General features: G+C 41.3%; 1 protein-coding gene across 1 annotated transcript; it reads right to left on the minus strand.

The window, feature by feature from the left end:
* Positions 1 to 1,940: 1,940 nt before the first annotated feature.
* On the minus strand, positions 1,941 to 2,885 carry LOC109217584. The gene is made up of 3 exons (XM_019381841.1): positions 2,708 to 2,885; positions 2,150 to 2,659; positions 1,941 to 2,053 (listed from the first exon to the last, which is right to left on the minus strand). The coding sequence occupies exons 1-3, from the start codon at positions 2,883 to 2,885 to the stop codon at positions 1,941 to 1,943; spliced, it is 801 nt and encodes a 266-aa protein (XP_019237386.1).
* Between the last annotated feature and the right edge of the window lie 20,309 nt (positions 2,886 to 23,194).

A 23,194-nucleotide genomic window follows, 5' to 3' on the forward strand; every position in this document is an offset into this window, starting at 1 on the left:
TAAGGACGACTCGTCGTGCTTTGTATTTGAGAGCTAGCTTTAATCCTGCAATTTCGGCCTCATACTCGGCCTCATTGTTAGTCATATCGGGGCACCGTATGGATTGGCGGATGACTTCGCCTGTTGGGACCTCGAGTACGAGTCCCAGTCCAGATCCTCACACGTTAGATGCGCCATCGGTGTATAGGACCCATAGGTCGGGTAGCCTGGGCGAGGTACGAGAAGTTTCCTGCTCGACCTCGGCATTATTTTGGCACTGAAATCGGCGACGAAGTCGGCGAGTACCTGCGATTTTATCGTTGTTCGCGTCTGATATGTTATATCGTGCTCGCTCAATTCTATGGCCCAATCTCCCCGATAGTTCGGGTTTATGTAGGATGCTCTATAGGGGAAAGGTCGTTATCACCGATATGGGGTGGCATTGAAAATAGGGTCTAAGCTTTCGTGAAGCTATAACTAATGCCAAGGCCAACTTTTCGAGGTGGGGTACCTCGTTTTGGTGATGACCAGAGTTTTTCTAATATAATAGATTGGAGATTGGGTACCTTTATTTTCACGGACCAATACTGCGCTTACCACGACCTCTGATACGGCCAAGTATATCAGGAGGCGTTCGCCGGGTTCTGCTTTGGCGAGTAGCGAGGGAGAGGACAAGTACGCCTTTACTTCTCTTAAGGCCTCGATGAATTCTGCATTTCACTGGAGCCTGTTGTCTTTTTTGAGCACATTGAAGAATTTGTGGCATTTGTCAGAGGATCGTGAGATGAACCTCGACAGGGCAGCTATGCGGCCTGTCAATTTTTGCACTTGTTTCTTGCTAGTCAATACTTCATATGGCCTTGATTTGGTCGGGGTTGACCTCAATGCCTCTTTCTGATACCAAGAAGCCGAGGAACTTGCCCGAAGTTATGCCGAAGGCACATTTTTTGGGGTTCAGCTTCATGCCGTATTGCCTTAGTATACCTAAGGCCTCTTTCAGGTGGTCGATGTGGTCTTCCTTCTTTTTTGATTTGACCAACATGTCTTCCATTGTTTTGCCAAGTTGGTCCTTGAACATCTTGGTGACCAACGTTTGATATGTCGCCCCTGCATTCATCAACCTGAATGGCATGACTCTATAATAGTACGTTCCCTGATGGGTGATAAAAGTAATCTTTTCCTGGTCCTCCTCCTCCATAAGGATTTGGTTGTAACCTGAGTAGGCGTCCAAGAAGCTTAACAACTCGTGCCCTGCTGTTGCGTCAATGAGATGGTCGATATGAGGCAACGGAAAGGAGTCTTTCAGGTAGGTTTTGTTTAGGTCCGTGAAATCCATGCACATCCGCAACTTCCCGTTTTTCTTTTTTACCATGTCTTCGTTGGCGACCCATTGGGGATATTTTGATTCTCGGATGGAACCATTAGCAAGTAGCTTATCCACCTCATCACTGAAGGCCTCGTTGATTGCGGCATTGAATTTTCTCCTTACTTGCCGTACTAGAGGTAGAGTGGATCGACATTCAACTTGTGTGTGGCAACGTCTTTGGTATGCCTGGCATATCTGCATGGGAGAAAGCGAACAAATCGGCATTGTCAATTAAAAATTTATGAAATCTACTTGGTTCTGAGAGTTTATGGCCGATGTAAGCCTTTTTGTTGTTGTCGTTGTTGTCTAGTTAGACGGGATCGAGGTCTTCTATCGTCGACCCTGCTGCTTCTACGACGTCGGGGTCCCTGATGACGTCTTTTGGTTCGTCGACTTTGGCCCCCGACTTTGGTAATTGCTACGCTTCTGAGCCTGTTCCCTTTAACTGTTGAGTGTATGTGCAATCTTGAGCGATGCGATAGCATTCTTGGGCTGTGCGCTATTCGCCTCGGATGCTGAATATCCCCCATGGAGTAGGGAACTTGATTACTTGATACAGGCTGGACGGGATGGCCCTTATAGTGTGTATCCATGGTCACCCTATGATGGCGTTGTAAGCTATGTCCTGGTTCATGATACGGAACGTTGTTTCCAAGGTGACGCTCCCAGCTAGAACGGGTAGAATTATCTCCCTTGAGGTTCGCTCAACTGCATTGTTAAAACCTGTTAGTGTTGTGCAATGTGGTACTATCTTGTCCTCGAGTCTCATTTGTGTGAGAACTCGAGGATGGATAATACACGCACCGCTTTCGTCGTCTACCATTATTCTTTTTACATCATTATCCGAAATACGTAAGGTAATGACAAGAGCATCGAAGTGAGGAAAGGTCAAACCATGGGTATCTAACTTATCGAAGATGATACTGTCTTCGAGGTCATCATATTGTTCGTGGGTGATCGATCGCTTTAGTTTATGTGTGGTGGTAAACTTCACGTGGTTGACTGCTGCTTCATCGCCCCCACTGATGATCATTTGGATGGTGCGGGCGGGGGAGGGTGGTTTTTGAGAGCCTTGGTGTTGTTCTCGTCCGCGACCGAAGTTGGCTCGTCCTCGGTCACCCATCAGCTCCCTCAGGTGCCCTTGGTGAAGCATGTTCACTACTTCTTGCCGCAGGGCTATGCAGTCCTCGGTCTTGTGGCGTCGCTCCTGATGGAACTCACAGAGGACATTCGACTTTCTGGTGTTTGGGTCGGATTTCATCTTCTGTGGCCATTTTACCTTCGGGTCGTGTTTCTCTAGTGCGTACACTAATTCTGAAGGGGAAACACAAAAATTGTGAGCAGATAATATTGGAGGCATACCTCTTTCGTTTCGCTGAGTCCCTGTATGCGGCCTGGATGGCCCTTCCGCGTGGCGAGGGGATGATGGGATGGCTATTATGACATATAGTTGATGCCTGTCTCGGTTGAGGCGTGGACCTGACTGGTCTCTTCGATCGTCATTAGGACGGTCTTTCCTCGACTCCGTTTGGACTGACATTAACCGTTAGGTTGGACCGTTAAGGTCGTCCTCGTCTGCTCTCACCTCGGTGCAGTAGGCGTTATGAATTTCTTCCCAAGTGGTGGGAGGGTATTTCATGAGCCTGCTTAGTAACTTTCTGGTTGCTCTCGACCCATTCCTGTTCAACCCATTTTGGAAAGTTGCCACCGACATCCCTTCTGATTCATTTGGTAAGCTCACTCTTACTCTGTTAAATCGAGCGAGGAAGTCCCTGAGTCCCTCGCCAGGCGATTGCCTAACGGCGAATACATCATTCACCCTGGCCTCCACCTTCTTAGCCCCGACGTGGGCGGTGACGAACTTGTCGGCCATTTCTTCGAACATTCTTATTGAGCGTGATGGTAATTGTGAGTACCAGGTTAAGGCTCCCCCCGTTAGGGTCTCGCCAAACTTTTTCAGTAACACTGATGGTACCTGTTCCTTTGAAAGCTCATTGCCTTTTACCGCTGTGACGTAATGAATGATGTGATCTTCGGGGTCTGTGGTGCCGTCGTATATCTTTAAATACGGCGGCATTTTGAAGGTCTTGGGTATGGCTTGCGGGGCTGCCGCCTCGCTATAGGGTTGTTCGACGAATCGGCCGACATTCCATTTTGATAGCAGTTTTAGGGCGCCCGGTATCTTATTGACCCTTTCTTGATGTTCCCTCATCTGGTCGCGGAGTGCTTTGTTCTCGTTTTTCATTTCTTCCATTTTCTTTAGAGTGGCTTCAAGTGCATCATTACCTGCATCAACAACGGTGTGAGTGTTACCTGTTGGGGGAGCGGGTTGCTCGCTGGTGGTCGCTGTGGTATCCGTTGGCGCGGCGTTTCTATTCTCCCTTTGAAAGGGTTTGTTGAGTATGTTATTTAGAGTACTTGTCAGCCACTCCTCCAGTAAGTTTTTCACTGCTGGTAGCTTCCTCAGCTGTGGACGTGGAAGCTCCCCTTTCGCATGAAGCAGTTACACTTCCATGAGGGGGAGGAGAATCACTCCGCCTGGGTGTAGCACTCGGCGTCACATTCTCCACATCTTCTCTGTCATCCTCGTTGATGGTGTTCAAAATATTGGTAGTGACACCCACTATTGCTTTCTGTCTTTCATCTCCTTTTCCTGCCATTGTTAGTTCGTGCAAACTAGGAAAAGATGGATGATGTTGTTGTTATTTGTGTTTTTTTTAATCTAGAAAGAACTAAAATTTTAACTAGAAACTCCCCACAGGCGGCGCCAAATTGTTTGATCAAAAAGTGTTAAACCTTTTGTTAAACTAATTAATGATAAGATAGAGGATAAATCCTAGTTAAATATAATACGATCTAGACAAAAAACTTGAACAAATCCGTGGGATGAGACCACGTTTAAGAGTAATAAAGATCAGGCACGTGTTCAATGGTTATCAATGAATGTTGTAATAAGAACATGCAATAAATATGGACAATGGTAATAAATGTAATAAAGAGAAATTTATCACCCAAATGTTTGGTGATTCCCCTTCGTGATAGCAACTTGGGACTAAGAAAAATGAAGATGGATAAAGAATCTTTGGATCTTGTGAACAAAGGATGAATAACGTGTGTAAAGTTATATAATCAGTGAACAAGACAATATTTGTATATTCTTTCAAGTCAACTCTTTACAAAGTGCTCTTATCAAGAAGTGAAGATCCCTCTTTTGTTCTCTATCTCTTCCTATTTATAAGGGATATTCCCAAGAAACCCTAAAAAGTACAACATAAGGAATATCCAAAGGAATATTCCTTGTGTCCATTTCTAAACATATCCTACCGTTACTTCTTTACTCCAGTTGCTCGTTCTTGGCAATAATCCTTCTGAAGATGACTCCTTGCTACTATGACGTAGTTGACCCCGTCCTCGACCCTGTTTATCTATAGTTATCATGTCGCCAAATTTAGACCAATACAACCACTACTATTCTTTCATGACATAAGATATCCAAGATATTCTAATAATGCTGACCAAATGGCAACATTTTAGGAGATCGTATAAAAACTTTCATATAAATGGAGTATTTATGTGTGTGATGCATGTATATAGGTCAAATCTATTTTTCATTCAAATATATTTAATTTTAAACTTCGTCATTAATAATTGGTGTTAACACAAAATCTGAAAATAGAGATAAACATAATCTCAAAACCTAGACTTAAAGATTCAAGTTCTGGTTGTTGGATAGTGGATGGGTCACTTTCTTCTTTTCTTGTTTTATAGGAGGCTAAGTAGATAAAAAAAAAATGAATTTCCCATTTCTCAAAACTATCTATTGGAAAATGAATAAATGATAGCATATGGCGTTAGGCCATCCACAAAGGGAAAATGTGCAAAAGAAAGATGGGTAATGGGTTGAGTGTTGAAAATGAAACCTACTAATTAACATTAATTAGTTCTCCTACCATGCCATACCGCCAACTACTAGTGTCATTCCTATTCCTATGATTAGAGGCGGATTCATGATTTAAACCTTATGAGATCAGCCTTTAAGATTTTTAGCATTGAACTCATTATATTTTTTAAGCTATGAGTTCAAATTTACTATTTGTTGCAATTTTAGTAAATTTTACACATATATTTTTTTCTGCATCGAAAATTATGAATTCAGTTGAACCCGTCACCTATACGCTACATATGCCCCTGCCTATAAAAAGAATATAGGTCCACAAATTATCAACGACAAATTAATTATGCTAGTAGGTTTGAATACCTAATGACTAATGTCTGTCTATACCTAAGAAAAAGAAATGTAGTGGTATATATGGCCAAGAATTTTCTTCCGAGAGTAAAAAGAAAAATACTGGAGATTTTTCTTTAAATATTGCGAAGACCTTTCTTGTTATTAATTAGTACTTTTTACATTGCTCATCTTACTGTTACTGTTGCTTCAATTTTTTTTAAATACTTGTTTTTGGGGGTTTCAAAAGAAAAATTGTAAAATTTGTTTTTCAACCAATACGATTAAAACAAAAGTTGTCGACGTTGTTAAATAATGAAGCAAACTGATGATCAACTATTTATGTTTTCCCCTCCCTAGGGTGTGGTGGTGTTGGTTGGTTGGGGGGGGGGGGGGAGTTTGTGTGCAGGAGAAAGAAAAAGAAACATAAACTACTTGTGTAACCAAAAAATAGGAATTTGGTCAAAGGCTATTTTTAGAAGTATTCGGGTTACTGATAATTAAGAAAATCAATATTCTTGCAGTAAGAAAGGAAATTAGAATAGCAAAGTAATCAATAGAAAGCAAAAGTAAATAGTTGTATTCCAATAATAATCAGAACGTGTCCATACAAATGATATTTATTTTCCTAGTACAACGTCTTTTCCTTTTATGATCGAATCATTATGAGCATGAATGACATTAATGAAACGTTATAATTGGTAATCGTAACTGTTTCGTGAAGATTCTGTAACGTTTGTAATCATCCATGCTCATTAATTGAAGACCAATGAATCTGTCCTTTTTATTGTCTTGGTTCATTCCACCGGTGCCTCTTCAAATCGTTAAAGAGACTCAAGCAACCGTTTCTTCTCGTCTCTTAAACGTTTTGCTCGTACCTATTAAGACTCACGTCTTTTTTATTACTCTTCTCCAGCTGTCGCTTTTCTAGTGATCCACATGTCTTGCCATGCCAGCCACATAATTAATTCCACATGTAATATTTATTTTTCCCAATAAAAATAGTCCCCCCACTTACCAATTATTCAGCAATTGAATATTTGGGAAGTGGATCTCATTTAAGGCGGGAATTTTTGCCGTGATTTCACACGCTCCATTGTGCATTCTTCGAAGCCAATGCATCGTATGTCACTTCCAATTAATGCATATGACATGTGGCAGTCATCGATTGGCTTTGCAACTCTTCAGCGGGTTTTAGGGCTTTTTTGCGGCTGCATCAGTCATGAAGTGACAGTTTTTATAATGACATTTCCATCATTACCTTTTTTGCATGACAGTTGCTTCTGCATATAAATACATCCTTTGCCTTCACTTTCACGAAAAAATTTCTTCAGTGTTCTTTATTGACAACTTGTTCTTGTTCTTCAATACGTTCTACTCCTTCATACAACTATGTCTTCTTCAAATCCTGATCCTCGAAAAGTTCTCATAGTAGACAAACTTCCCCTTTCTTCTGCTCCTACCGGAAGTAGGAGAGGTGGTAGGTTGCGTAGTTTAGGGTCAGTTTCTGTACGTGGTTCTTCTTCACAACCTAGTTCTACTTGTCACACCTCCTTTTTCACTACACCCGCAAGGGCATAAAGGAGTTTTTCCACTTAAAGGACAATCGGAACGGGATTTATTATTAAGATTCAGAGTCGCCACTTGGGAGATTAAATAGTGTCCCAAGTCTTTAGAATCCCGAACCGAGGAAATTATGACTCTGTTAACAGTCCGCGAACCAGAAATCCGGGTAAGGAATTATGTTAATCGGGAGAAGGTGTTAGGCATTCCCGGGTTCCGTGGTTCTAGCACGGTCGCTCAACTGTCATATTTGGCTTATTTATTTGATTTTAGTACATGTTTTTGGATTTATGTCTTTAGCTTTGAACTGCTTTTATTATTATTGTTTATTTTAAGAGAATTGCAACGTTATGAAAACACGTCTCGAACCACGTCACATAAATGCACCCGTGGTTTTTGAAACATTTCGACTTCGTTGAGATTTGGATTTGGGTCACATAAATGTGCACTCGTATTTAGGAATGTAAAATTATTTAAAGTGCGTGCCTAAAGAGACTATCGCGTTATTATCTTTGGGGAAGGCCGTGAAATTCGCTAAACGGCCCATCCCGAAGTCTAGGTATTTTGTATCAGCATTTATCGAGGGGCCCGCAATTTGTTTGTTTATTTAACGAGGCTCATCTCGTTATATTAAAGGGCAAACCTAAAGCAATCTATAATTTTCTGTTTTTATTTGTCTCTAAATAAAAGAAAATGTCCTAATAATTTTGTCACTGGACTAATTGGTAATTTCGCACTACAGTCCAGCCACTGGGCTCCATGATAAGCCTAGCGAAAACAATTTAAAATCAGATACATACTGCGAATCGGCCAAAACAGACCCTGGCCCAGGCCCAAACGAGAAAGGAGCCAAACTTAGCCTGGGCTGTGCATCACTTGCTCTGAGGCCCAACGCTTGGGGCTAGGCTGTCAAGCCTTGTCCTTACACTAAATAGAATTCCAATTCTAAAAGTATAAACCTGATTCAATGTAACTACTACTAAAATTGACTGGCCAGACACGTTAATTCAAGGCAACAACAAACATGAATTGGAAAACAAATGATTTTCATATTTCATGACTCACACAACCTGCCTGTGATCAGAATTTCGGATATATAGCATACTAGTTCAACTTTAAATTTCTTACTATTTCTAATTTATTAAGGTGCTGATTCGTATATATGAGAATTGAACTTGAAAACAAACAGTGATGCTGGACGAATAGAGACTATTCTAGTTAATCCAGCATGGAATTATTATACTTATTACTCAACTAAACTCATATGCATTGCTAAAGGCACGAACACACACCTAATAGTTCAAACAAACACGTTCATGCCCAGCAGCACATCATTTTAGTACAGTCCAATACAAATTGAAAATTCAATCAGTCCAATTGATCTACTACAAATAACTAACACGATGAACCTGTCCAAACACATCCTAAAGTTAACTGTGATGCAGATGACTAATACAATAGTTAAACTTCAAGGAATATCAAGCAAACAATCTGCAGTTCCATTTCATTTGAAGAATCACACCAATCAGTTCCAAGTGTGTGTACCTGGAATTCGAATAGAAGTGAAGTAGAAGAAGTCAGCTAAGGCAGTAAATCGAGCAACAGTAATGATAAGTGATGTTCAACAGCGTTGAATAACAAGCAGCGACAGATCAAACAGCCCAGAAACAAACTCAATAACCAGGAAGTGTTTGAAATCAACAGGATCAGTAAGTCAACCAAACACAGCTTGATTGAAACCCCAAATGAACTCGAAATTACACTCTGAACTTCAGCAACCAAAGGTCAGACTAGAAAATGTGAATCCCTGACTAAAAGCTTGAAACCAACCTAAAATTAATAATGAATCAGTACCTTTTGGATTTTTTGAAGGTTTTCTATTTTTGGTTTTGGATGTGTTAGATCTAGGATTTGGATTTTTGAATTTCAAACTTGAGATTCAGATTTTTTGGAGAATGGATCTGGGGGGGGGGGGCGGGGGGATTTTTAGCTCCCCAAAACTTGTGAATGAAGGCAAGTATGTTGCCTTTTATAGGCAAAGGTGGGGCAGCTTTTAGATTTTTAGTTTTCTTTTTAGTCCTTCCTTATTTACTCATTTAACCTCTTGTTTTCTGACTTGTGTCACAAGTTAATACACTACAATTACTGAAATTACACTAAAGTCCTACTTTGGAAGGTTCTAGAAGAGTCTAGTTTCAACTACCATGTGCTATTCGATCCTAAATGTCTAAGCTACCCTTGAATTCGACCCAAAATTACTAACACTAGTTGAACTATCAGCTATAACCAAACTAATCTAAACTAAGCCTAAGGATTATTTGTAAACAAACACGGAACTAAAGAACAATCACTGATTAAATTGAAATGAACTAAACTAAACTAATTAACTAACTAATATAGGATTACTAGGTAAACAAACCAAAACCAAACAGTGCCCAAGCAGGACCAATTAAAGACCATCAAGACTAAAAAAAAAAACAGACACAAAATCAAACTAATAGAATAAACTTAAATCATACATGAAGAAAATTTAAGCAAAACTGGAAAATGTAGACTAAATCCTGAACATGATTAACCCTAATTTTAAAGAACTCAAATCACAACTAATATTAGCAAACGACAGATTATTACTATTGATTAACAGAAAAGCAAATAAAAGATCCACATACTGAACACTAGTTCAGGCGAATTGAAACAAAAATGAGAAAAAAAAGAAATCAAACCCTAAATTGACTAGCCAGGAAGAAATATCAGTTTCGAGGGAGAATTTACTGAAGAAGTACGAAGAAAAACTCACTTGTGGAGTCTTAGGGTTCTGCCACCTCTTTGATTCAAAATTTGAACAACTCCGGCAAAATTTGAACATAACTGAAAGTGGGTTCATCATGAGGGGAACGAGGAGATCACATGATGTTGATTCGATGTGATTTGGAGGGTTTAGGGTGGCGGCGCCGCCGTGCACGGTGGTGGCGGCGCCTAGGGTTTGGTAGATTTGAGGCGATTAGGTAGGATTTGAGCCATGGGGGTTTGGGATTTGGAAAGAGGAGGACATGGGGAATCTATGGTGTAATTTTCAGGGTCATTGGGTGAACGCCGCCGGCGGAGACGATTTCCGGCGGCGTAATTGGGCGGAGCCGGCGACGGAGAACAGGGTTGGGTGCGGTGAGGTTCTGAGAGACGGAAAGGGGGTAGGGGGGGAGTCTCCGACATTTTTATATTAAAACGACCCCCGTTCTGAACCGTCCGATTGATCAACCTCGACGGCCAGGATTTGAGACGACTAAACGGCGTCGTTTTGGTTATGCAAGGGGCAGGCCGGGTTTGGGTAATCGGGCTATGGGCTGGGGTGGGTTTTTATTGGTTTGGGCTTGTATTATTTGATCGGAAAATGGCCCAATGTTGGCCAGCCCTTTGTTTCTTCATTTTAATTTCCTTTTATTTGTTTTCCTTCTTTTTCTTTTTGTATTTTATTTACTTATTTGTTTTCATTTTGTATTTTTTTGGTTTGCTAACTTTATTAAAATGCAAAATCAAAGACCTACTTTGTTTCAAAAATTAAACTAATTAATTTCTAAAAATCTATTAAATCCTATTTAAAAGCAAACCCATGACAAATTCAACAATTAACAATTAAAAATGCAAAGATGGACTATTTTTGTTATTTTTTTTAAATTTTATTCTAGAAACGGTTTAACCACTAATTAATCCTAAAATATGAAATTAAATCCTAAATGCAAATGTCAAGTGTTATTTTTATATTTTCATATGCATTAAAATGCACAAATAAAATGCAAACAATTAACAGAAAATAACACAAAACTTACCAAAGTGTAAAATAATGAAAGAAAAACTATTTTGTTTGAATTTTTGGGAATAATTCATATATAGGGCAAAAATCACGTGCTCACAGCTGCCCCTCTTTGCTCCGGAACACGCAGAGTTCTCGGGCAAAGATAAGTGAGCGGTTACGAGCGATTTTTGCCCTTTCGAATACTCCGTGTGAAGCATTTTTGAAATCCGTCTGACCGAACCCTGCTTCAAAGGTTGCCTACATATCCTTGGCTAAAAAGGAATCAGGTCAGTGTAGTTCGGGAAGGTTTGGTAGCTGGGACTACCAGGAGCTGTGATTTACTGCTGTTGCTGCTGCTGCTGCTACTGCTACTGCTCGCTGACCTCCTTATTACACCGTGTTAAAATAAAAAGAAGCTAGCCTAAGCTATGATCTATGAATTACAAAAGGGTCCTATCTATGTCTTCAAACTTGCTCTTGTGTTGCCTTGAACTTGTATTCTTCCGATGGATTCCTTGTTGTTGCCTTGAATTGTGATTGGAGATGTTTTGCCATTCCTCCGAGTGATGCTTGACTGCTGAAATTTGACATATGTGCCTCTATTCTCCAGGCGGGCTCCTGATTGCTGACGCTTGAAAAGTATTCCCTTGTTCTCTAGGCGGGCTCCTGACTGCAACGCTTGAAAAGTATTCCCTTGTTCTCCAGGTGGGCTCCTGACTGCAACAAAACAGACAAACAAAGGAAAATTTCTGCCCCAGTGTGGTGGCTGGGCGCATCATGTTATCAAATATTAAAAATTAAAGGATAGAATTTGAATTATACTTCCCTTGTTCTCCAGGTGGGCTCCTGACTGCTGAAGCTTGAAGAGTATTCCCTTGTTCTCCAGGTGGGCTCCTGATTGCTAAAGCTTGAAAAGTATTCCCTTGTTCTCCAGGTGGGCTCCTGATTGCAACGCTTGAAAAGTATTCCCTTGTTCTCCAGGTGGGCTCCTGACTGCAACAAAACAGACAAACAAAGGAAAATTTCTGCCCCAGTGTGGTGGCTGGGCGCATCATGTTATCAAATATTAAAAATTAAAGGATAGAATTTGAATTGTACTTCCCTTGTTTTCCAGGTGGGCGCCTGACTGCTGAAGCTTGAAAAGTATTCCCTTGTTCTCCAGGTGGGCTCCTGATTGCTGAAGCTTGAAATGTATTCCCTTGTTCTCCAGGCGGGCTCCTGATTTCAACAAAAAAGACACACAAAGAAAAATTTCTGCCCCAGTGTGGTGGCTGGGCGCATCATGTTATCAAATATTAAAAATTAAAGGATAGAATTTGAATTATACTTCCCTTGTTCTCCAGGTGGGCTCCTAACTGCTGAAGCTTGAAGAGTATACCCTTGTTCTCCAGGTGGGCTCCTGATTGCTGAGGCTTTGAAAAGTATTCCCTTGTTCTGCAGGCGGGCTCCTGACTGCAACAAAATAAACAAACAAAGAATATTTTCTGCCCCAGTTTGGTGGCTGGGTACAAATATGAGTGTTAAATTGAATTATTCTACCAAGAACGTGAAAGCTAAGTCCTATTATCCAGGGAGGTCCTGACAACTCCTAACAATTACGAACCTAAATTACATCTTCTAAAGGTATTACTCCCACTACATTTGTTATCTAAAAGGTCTTAAACTACTCCCCATTATCCAGGAGGGTCCTGACAACTCCTAGTTAAATGACAATTTTAACCCTAAGTTACATCTACTGAAGGTACGACTTCCACTATATCTTGTTATCTAAGCAGACCTTAAAACTACGTCCCATTATCCAGGAGGGTCCTGAAAACTTCTAATTGAATCCTATCTTAAGCATGCAAACTTGGAAACCAACTTATATTCCTTTGGGGTACATTTATGCTAAATTATGCTACTCATGATTGTTTTGAGATTTAAACTAAGTCCCATTTTCCAGGAGGGTCCTGAGAGTTTACAGTCATACCTGTTTGGGTTCTATCTTTCCTTACGGAGGGTTTCTCCGAAACGAACGAAATTTCTGCCCCTGTTTCAATCAAAGAAANCTGGACAAAATTTACTAAAATTAAACTAACTTTATGGTAAAAGAAAGATCAGAACCCTCAATTGAAAATCCTAAATTCAACCACAAACAATAAACAAACTACTGAAATAAAAACAAAAACGATAAATAATAAAAAAGCAACTGAAAATGGAGAAGAAAGGACAGACTCACTGATTTGAGCCTTCGACTTGACTGAACTTGGAATTGATCTTCACATGATATTATGTGTTTGTTCTTACTAAGAACAAGCACATAACATGATTTTAAAATCATTCGAACACCGGCTGACTCTGGCAATTCAAGCAACCTTGACAGCAAACCCTAGATTTGGGATTCGAAACTTTTTAGTCGGATTTGGGGAAAATAGCTTGGGGATTCGGACGTAGGAGAGTTAAGAGAGTATGGGGTGTGAATTTGGTAGGTTTTGGATGAACTTGTGTTTTGGACCGGACTTTTGATTAAATATTCGAAATATTAGGTTGTGATTTGAGGAAAACTATGGCCAGATTCGAGATGAGGGAGATGAGGAGATTCTAGGGTGTTACTTTGGTGGGTGTTGGCGTCGGCGCCGCCACCGGAGACGGTGGGGAATTGGTGGCGGCTCAATTAGGGTTCCTGTGAAGAGGGTCTGTGAGGGAGACGATACGGGGGTATGGGGGGTTTTCAGACAGTAATATATGAAGGTGAGCTCAATCTGTGGCCGTTCGATCAAGGAACCTAGACGGCCCAGATTAGAGGACGACCAAACGATGTCGTTTGGTTTTAGTGTGGCACTGGACCGGGTTAGGGAACGGGTTTGGGTTGCTCAGGGTTGTTTTTTTTTTTGGCTGGGTTCTGTTTGGGTTGAGCAGCTTTGTCCCAAATTCGGGTCTTTTATGGAAACAGCCCTTTTCTTTAATTGGTTTTCTTTTGTATTTCTCTTTTTATTTATTTTGTTTATTTTCATTTTGTATTTTATATATTTTCTGATTTTATTAAATATTAAATTTAAAACTCAAAAACTAAATTGACACTAAAAATTATATTTTTTTAATTTCCAAATACGCAAATTAAGGCAAATTAAAATTAAAAATGTAAAAGACCATTTTTGTTATATTCTTTACTTTTCCCTTAACTACTAATTAATCCTAAAATATGAAACTAAATCCTAAACGAATGCCAAGTATTTTTTGTATTTTCCATGATTTAAACAATAATAAACGTGCACAAACAAATGCAAACAATTAACAAGAAATGCCACCAAAATCCATAAATTGCAAATAATGAAAAGGAGTTGTTTTGTTTTGAATTTATGGGAGTAATTCATATAAAGCAAAAATCACGTGCTCACAGCTACCCCTCTTTGCCCGAAAACACGAAGAGTTTTCGTGCAAAGATAAGTGAGCGAAAACGAGCGATTTTTGCCCGCTCTAATACTCCGTGTGAAGCATTTTTGAAAATCGTCTGACCGAACCCTGCTTCAAAGGTTGCCTACATATCCTCGGCTAAAAAGGAATCAGGTCAGTGTAGTTCGGGAAGGTTTGGTAGTTGGGACTACCAGGACCTATGATTTCACTGCTGTTGCTGCTGCTACTGCTCGCTGACCTCCTTATTACACCGTGTCAAAATAAAAAGAAGCTAGCCTAAGCTATGATCTATGAATTACAAAAAGGTCCTATCTATGTCTTCAAACTTGCTCTTGTGTTGCCTTGAACTTGTATTCTTCCGATGGAATCCTTGTTGTTGCCTTGCATTATGATCGGAGATGTTTTGCCATTCCTCCGAATGATACTTGACTGCTGAAATTTGACATATGTGCCTCTATTCTCCAGGCGGGCTCCTGATTGCTGACTCTTGAAAAGTATTCCCTTGTTCGGCTCCTGACTGCTGAAGCTTGAAGAGTATTCCCTTGTTCTCCAGGTGGGCTCCTGATTGCTAAAGCTTGAAAAGTATTCCCTTGTTCTCCAGGTGGGCTCCTGATTGCTGAGGCTTTGAAAAGTATTCCCTTGTTCTCCAGGCGGGCTCCTGACTGCAACAAAATAAACAAACAAAGAATATTTTCTGCCCCAGTTTGGTGGCTGGGTACAGATATGAGTGTTAAATTGAATTATTCTACCAAGAACGTGAAAGCTAAGTCCTATTATCCAGGGAGGTCCTGACAACTCCTAACAATTACGAACCTAAATTACATCTTCTAAAGGTATTACTCCCACTATATTTGTTATCTAAAAGGTCTTAAACTACTCCCCATTATCCAGGAAGGTCCTGACAACTCCTAGTTAAATGACAATTTTAACCCTAAGTTACATCTACTGAAGGTACGACTTCCGCTATATCTTGTTATCTAAGCAGACCTTAAAACTACGTCCCATTATCGAGGAGGGTCCTGAAAATCAAAATTCAAGTCTTATCTTTAGAGTGCCAATTCTACGGCTGAATTATACTATCCTACAACAGTATGTTGTTATCTAAAGGAGATCTTAAAACTGGTAGTTAGCCTTGACATTCCTTCCTTTTGTTTCGAACAGAACTGACACTGAAACATCTTAAAGATAGACCTCGAAAGAGTGAAATGCAACGACCTCGAGGATTAAGGGTAAAGAGAATCCGAGAACGGATGATTTGTAATGAGGAAAGAAGAAAATAAGACTTATCTGAACGGAACAGCTGGTACCATTGCGTATGCCATGCATTTTGGATGAACCAGCCCAGTCTGTCTAACCAATCAACTTTCGATTGCCACATTTGTTGTTCCGGACTTTCATAACCTGATCTTCACCCGAACCCGAACCTTGCTCGTCTTGCAATGTCCTGAGCATCTTTTGACCACAGACTTGTCTCATTTGCCTGTCTGAAAAACTCGCCTTCGCCTTACGGTGCCCGTGGGGGTTTTCACCAATAAGACTTTCTCATTTTGATTTCTCTCAACTCACTTCGCCTTATGGTGCCCGTGAGGGTTTTCACCGATAAGACTCTCTCATTTTTTATTTCTCTCAACTCGCTTCGCCTTACGGTGCCCGTGAGGGTTTTCACCAATAAGACTCTCTCATTTTTATTTCTCTCAGCTCCCGTCGCCTTACGGTGCCCATGAGGATTTTCACCAATAAGACTCTCTCATTTTCAGTATTTTTCTTGTACCGGAGTGTTGCCCTTGACGTGAATCACTTTTACTCGCTCGTATTAGCATTTCCTGAAGATTGATCAAAAGGTCTTTCTTTGGACCGTAATGTAGGCTTTTGGATGAGGTTAGAAAGAAAAGGGTATAAAAGGCTCTAAAACAATTCAATATGGGTTCACAACTACAACTTTCGGAATCAATTTTCTTGCACAACCATAACTTCTGCCCCAGTTTCTTCCGTGGGGACTTGTGGGAGTTTGTTTTGGTGTGACTGAACCTCAGAGAGAGGCTGCCTATGTACCCTTTCGGGATCAAGTCAAACGTAGTTCAGGCTATAGGAATTACTTTGCTGTTGCAATCTTTCCTTTTCTTCCACTTTTTCTTTCTTTTCATTTCGTTTTTTTCTTTTCTTCATTTTTCTTTTCTCTCTTTTTTCTTTTTCCCTTTTCCCTTTTTTTTTCTTCTTTTCTTTTCTTTTCTTTCCGTTGGACTGTGTTTTCTTATTTCTTCATTGATTTTCCTTGCTCGAGCTTTCGAGTTGTTATTGATTCCGAAAGAGGGGTACGAAAGAAAATAAATGAGGCTCAAAAGGGTAACAAAGGATAAAGTGTTTGGATAGCAGAACAAAATGCCTTCGTCATTTCAATCTCAAAAATATGCCAAATACAATAAAGTACAATTAAACCAAGAAATCATACATAGTATCGCTTGACTGCGTCAGAGTTGATAGCCATTTCTACACATTTACCTTCCACATCTGTCAAATATAATGCGCCATTGGACAACACTCTGGTTACAACAAATGGCCCCTGCCAGTTCGGAGCGAACTTTCCTTTTGCCTCTGCCCAATGAGGTAAGATACGTCTCAACACCAACTGCCCTACTTCAAACTTCCGCGGACGCACTTTCTTGTTATATGCCCTTGCCATTCTCTGTTGGTATAACTGACCGTGACATACTGCTGCCAATCTCTTTTCATCAATCAAACTTAATTGTTCCAAGCGGACTTTAACCCATTCAACGTCATCAATTTCCGCCTCAGCGATGATCCGAAGGGACAAGATTTCAACCTCTGCGGGTATTACTGCTTCAGTGCCATATACCAGTGAATAAGGAGTTTCCCCTACTAAAGTGCGGACAATAGTGCGATAGCCTAAAAGGGCAAAAGATAACTTCTCATGCCATTGCCTGGACCCCTCTACCATTTTCCGAAGTATTTTCTTGATGTTCTTGTTAGCTGCTTCGACTGCTCCATTTGCCTTAGGACGATATGGGGTGGATTGCGGCGCGTGATCTTAAACTGCTGACATGTCTATGCCATCAAATGACTGTTGAGATTGGCACCATTGTCCGTAATGATGACCTTCGGGATCCCAAACCGACAGATGATGTTCGAATGCACAAAATCGACCACTGCCTTCTTGGTCACAGATTTGAAGGTTTTTGCTTCAACCCACTTAGTGAAATAATCAATAGCTACCAGAATGAACCTGTGCCCATTTGACGCCGCTGGCTCGATCGGCCCAATGACGTCCATTCCCCAAGCAACGAACGGCCATGGTGCTGACATTGTATGCAATTCAGATGGTGGAGAATGAATCAAATCTCCATGTACCTGACATTGATGACACTTGCGCACGAAACTGATGCAATCCCGTTCCATAGTAAGCCAATAATAACCTGCTCGGAGAATCTTCTTTGCCAACACATATCCACTCATATGAGGTCCGCAAACTCCCGCATGTACCTCAGCCATGATAACTGTAGCCTGTTTAGCATTCATGCATCTCAACAATCCAAGATCTGGAGTTCTCTTGTACAACACTCCTCCATTGAAGAAAAATCCGCTTGCCAAGCGTCGAATTGCTCTCTTTTGATCCCCTGTAGCTTGTGCTGGGTACACTCCCATCCGGAGGTATTCTTTGATATCATGGAACCACGGCTCACCGTCAAGCTCTTCTTCCACCATATTACAATAAGCATGCTGATCTCAGACCTGAATTTGTAACGGGTCCACATAAGCCTTGTCTGGATGATGCAACATTGACGCCAAAGTGGCCAAAGTGTCGGCAACCTCATTGTGAAGCCTTGGAATATGCCTGAAGTCTACTGATTGAAACCGTTGACAAAGTTCATGCAAACACTGCCGGTATGGTATGAGCTTCAAATCTCGTGTCTCCCATTCACCCTGAATCTGGTGTACCAGAAGATCTGAGTCACCCATGACCAAGATTTCCTGGACACCCATGTCTATAGCCAATCTCAAACCCAAGATACACGCCTCGTATTCAGCCATGTTATTGGTGCAATAGAAACGAAGTTGAGCCGTGACAGGGTAGTGTTGCCCCGTCTCAGAAATCAGCACTGCTCCTATCCCGACACCCTTGGCGTTAGCAGCCCTCTCAAAGAACAGTTTCCATCCTGGCTTCTCGACTTGTTCTAATTCTTCAACATGCATTATCTCCTCGTCGGGGAAGTACATTTTCAAAGGTTCATATTCATGATCAACTGGATTCTCGGCCAAATGATCAGCCAGCGCTTGTGCTATCATTGCAGTCTGGGTCACGTAGACAATATCGAACTCCGTAAGCAAAATTTGCCATTTCGCCAGCCTCCCTGTTGGCATGGGTTTCTGAAAAATGTACTTCAACGGGTCCAACCGAGAGATGAGATAGGTGGTATAGGCTGACAAGTAATGTTTCAACTTCTGCGTTACCCAGGTTAAGGCACAACACGTCCTCTCGTGTTGAGTGTACTTTACCTCATATGATGTGAACTTCTTGCTGAGGTATTAAATTGCCTGCTCTTTCCTTCCTGTGATGTCATGCTGCCCCAGTACACAACCAAAAGAATTATCCAACACGGTCAGATAAAGGATCAAGGGTCTTCCCAGCTCCGGCGGGACCAACACAGGTGGACTAGCCAAATACTCCTTAATCTTGTCAAATGCTGCTTGACGTTCATCCTTCCATCTGACCGCAGCATCTTTCTTTAGCAGCTTAAAGATGGGCTCGCAAGTCGTTGTAAGCTGGGCAATGAACCTGCTGATGTAATTCAACCTGCCAAGCAAACTCATCACCTCTTTCTTGTTCCTTGGCGGCGGTAGCTCCTGAATGGCTTTGATCTTGGACGGGTCTAACTCAATACCGCGCGGACTTACCACGAATCCCAATAACTTCCTACATGGAACTCCAAACGCACACTTTGCTGGATTAAGTTTGAGGTTGTACCTGCGGAGTCTCTGGAAAAATTTCCTCAAGTCCTGGACATGGTCACATTGTTTCCTCGACTTTATGATTACGTCGTTTACATAGACCTCAATTTCCCGATGTATCATGTCATGGAACATGGTGGTCATCGCCCTCATATACGTTGCTCCTGCGTTCTTCAATCCAAATGGCATGACTCTATTACAATATGTTCCCCAAGGCGTGATGAATGCCGTCTTTTTCGCATCCTCCTCATCCATCAAAATCTGGCGATAGCCCGCATAACAATCCACGAAGGAACCAATCTCATGTTTACACAATTGTCGATCAATATGTGGATGTTTGGTAGTGGGAAGTTGTCTTTCGGACTTGCCTTATTGAGGTCACGGTAATCTACGCACACTCTGGTCTTTCCATCCTTCTTTGGCACATGCACAACATTGATTTTCACACTAATGTCTGTTTTAAATTTCCTTAGCTTCTGCTTGACAGGAGGGCATGCTGGGTCACTGGGCAATTTGTGGACCACCAAATCAGTGCTTAAACCTGGCATGTCGTCATATGATCATGCAAACACATCTTTATACTCAAAAAGTGTTTTAATTATCTCTTCTCTGAGCTGTGGTTCCAAATGGACACTTATTTTCGTTTCCCGCACATTCTCCTGATCCCCTAAATTGATTGCCTTTGTGTCATTCAGATTAGGTTTGGGTTTTTCTTCAAAGTGGCTTAATTCTTTACTGATTTCCTCAAAAGCTTCCTCATCATCATATTCTATTTCGTCATCACACTCAACTTCTTGTATTATTATGTCTGAGTTAGATTGGCATTTAAGACTGGGCTGAAGACTCCTCATGCATGACACATCACTAAAACCAGCATAAAAGGGACTGTACAAGAAAGAAAAGAAAGGCAAAAATAAAAACTATCAGGAATGAAAAAGAGGGAAATTGCATTTCATTAATACTTAATATAACAAGGTTTAACTCATCCAAATGGACGGAACATAGCATCCGAATTACAACCTTGGAAATAATCCAGATTAAACTGAAAGGAAATCAAAACTAACTACCAAAACTCCCTCCGGGTAGGGAGGGTAGTTGCTTCCCAATTGTTAAGCTTTGCCTGGGGCCCCACGAACTGAACATCTTCCTTGCTTGGACCTTCTCCGGCCTCCAATACATTCACCTCATAAAACAGCTTTTCAAACCTCTCAATCAGCTCCTTGTCGGGATCAACCACACCATTGGGCATTGTTGTTGCTAGGCGCTTCTTAGTACCAGGCCTGACGAAGGAACGGGAAACGCGGGGGATGGGTTTTGGAAGGGTCCATGCTTTCTTTTTCATCTTTCTAGCTCGCCTTATGTCTGCAGCAGTGGGCTTGAAACCCAAACCAAAAGTATCCAGGTTTGCAGGAAGGGATACGGGCTGTACGATGCCTTGTAAAGAAGCACCCAAGCCTTTTCCAGGTACAAATCCGTTCTTCAGCATTTCCGACGCAACCATGACGGATGCAGCAGTTACCTTTGGCACAGGAATACACTTCCCTTCTGGGATTTTTTCAACCGATACCGTATCAAAGACTTGATAAACCCATGGGCCTTTGTCATCCTCAGCTTCTATGAAAGGCACAATGGCATCACCTAGAGTGCACGAACTATCTTCCCCATGCACCACAATCTCTTGCCTGTCCCACTCGAATTTAACCATTTTGTGCAAGGTAGATGGCACTGCCTTTGCTGCATGGATCCAGGGTTGGCCTAACAAAAGGTTGTAAGAGACAGCAACGTCGAGCACCTAGAACTCCATAGTAAATTCAACCGGACCTATTGTCAGTTCCAACACTATATCCCCAACTGTGTCCTTGCCTCCTCCATCAAATCCTCATACGCAAATACTATTCTTGTGGATTCTCTCACTGTCCACCTTTAACTTTTCCAGGGTGGAGAGAGGGCAAATGTTTGCACTGGACCCGTTATCAACTAGCACCCGGGTGACCATAGAGTCTTCACATTTCACCGTGAGGTAGAGTGCTCTATTNTCTCCGAGGGTCGGGCTCCTGATTGCTAAAGCTTGAAAAGTATTCCCTTGTTCTCCAGGTGGGCTCCTGATTGCTGCAAAGCAAACAAAGAAAATTTTCTGCCCCAGTTTGGTGGCTGGGTACAGTATGTTATCAAATATAAAAAATTAAAAGCTAAAATTGAATTGCACTTCCCTTGTTCTCCAGGTGGGCTCCTGACTGCTGAAACTTGAAAAGTATTCCCTTGTTCTCCAGGTGGACACTGATTGCTGAAGCTTGAAAAGTATTCCCTTGTTCTCCAGGTGGGCTCCTGACTGCTGCAAAACAAACAAAGAAAATTTTCTGCCCCAGTTTGGTGGCTGGGTACAGTATGTTATCAAATATAAAAAATTAAAAGCTAAAATTGAATTGCACTTCCCTTGTTCTCGAGGTGGGCTCCTGACTGCTGAAACTTGAAAAGTATTCCCTTGTTCTCCAGGTGGGCTCCTGATTGCTGAAGCTTGAAAAGTATTCCCTTGTTCTCCAGGTGGGCTCCTGACTGCAACAAAATAATAAAAAAACAAAGAAAACTTTCTGCCCCAGCTTGGTAGCTGGGTACACGAGTAAGTGTTAAACTGAATTATTCTACCAACTATTCTAAGAATTTGAAAGCTAAGTCCTATTATCCAGGGATGTCCTGACAATTTCTAATAATTATGAACCTAAGTTATATCCCCTAGAGGTATTACCCCCACTACATTTGTTGTCCAAAAGGTCTTAAACTACTCCCCATTATCCAGGTGGGTCCTGACAACTTCTAGTTAAAATATAGTCTTAACCTAAGTTATATCTACTGAAGGTACGACTCCCACTATATCTTGTTATCTAAACAAACTTTAAAGCTATGTCCCATTACCCAGGAGGGTCCTGAAAACTCCTAATTAAATCCTATCTTAAACGTTCAAACTTTGAAACCAACTTATACTCTTATTTATGCTAAATTATGCTACTCATGATTGTTTTGAAATTTAAACTAAGTCCCATTTTCCAGGAGGGTCCTGAGAGTTTCCGGTCATACCTGTTTTGGTCCTTGCTTTTTCCCTAAGGAGGGTTCCAACGAAAACTTTTTGCCCCTGTTTCAATCAAAGAAAAATCTTGTCAGTTTGAAAATGTGGTGGTCGGTTTGTGGCCTTGAACTTTGAGGGTAATTGCGCCTTTTCTTCCCATGATCGCTGATTCCATTTGAAGACCTTGCTTGTTTGGTGACTAACCACTTTCCTCTGTCATCTTTGCCATTGAAAATACCTCTTCTCCATTCAGACCCAACACCCTCTATCTGTTGCATTGCTCATGAAATGGCATCTACCCAACCTTTGTGTCTCGCATGAATCCCAGAGCACGTCCATTACTCCCAGTCTGTGTATACACTGTTCTTTCTTGACTTAACCACTGGCTTCGGCCTTGAGGTCTGTTGCTCCTTCATTTTGGTTTCCATTCGACGACCTAACTCATTCCTTGACTAACCACTTCCTTTGTAAGCCTTGACCCGGAAAACACCTCTTCTCGTTCAGGCCCACTACCCTTTATCTGTTGCACCGCTCGTACTGACATTTACCGAACTTTTGTGTTTCACCTGGACTCCCAAGCATATTAATTGTTACCAACTCAGCGCGCATGTTGTTCGTTCCTGATTTGAATCAATGGCCTTGGCCTCGAGATCTATTGCTTCTTCACTTGCCATACTCCAACAATAACTTAGATCTCTGCTTGGAATACCTCGCTTGTCACTGATTCACCAATCTTTTCACAGAAAATATCTCTGATCTGTTCACCAAGCACCCTCCATCTTGTTTCATTGTTCATGAATTGATATGTACCAAATCCTTGTATTTTACACAAACCCCAAGGCATGTCGACTG

The sequence above is a fragment of the Nicotiana attenuata genome, unplaced genomic scaffold, assembly GCF_001879085.1.
Source record: "Nicotiana attenuata strain UT unplaced genomic scaffold, NIATTr2, whole genome shotgun sequence".
NCBI classification, from domain to species: Eukaryota; Viridiplantae; Streptophyta; class Magnoliopsida; order Solanales; family Solanaceae; genus Nicotiana; species Nicotiana attenuata.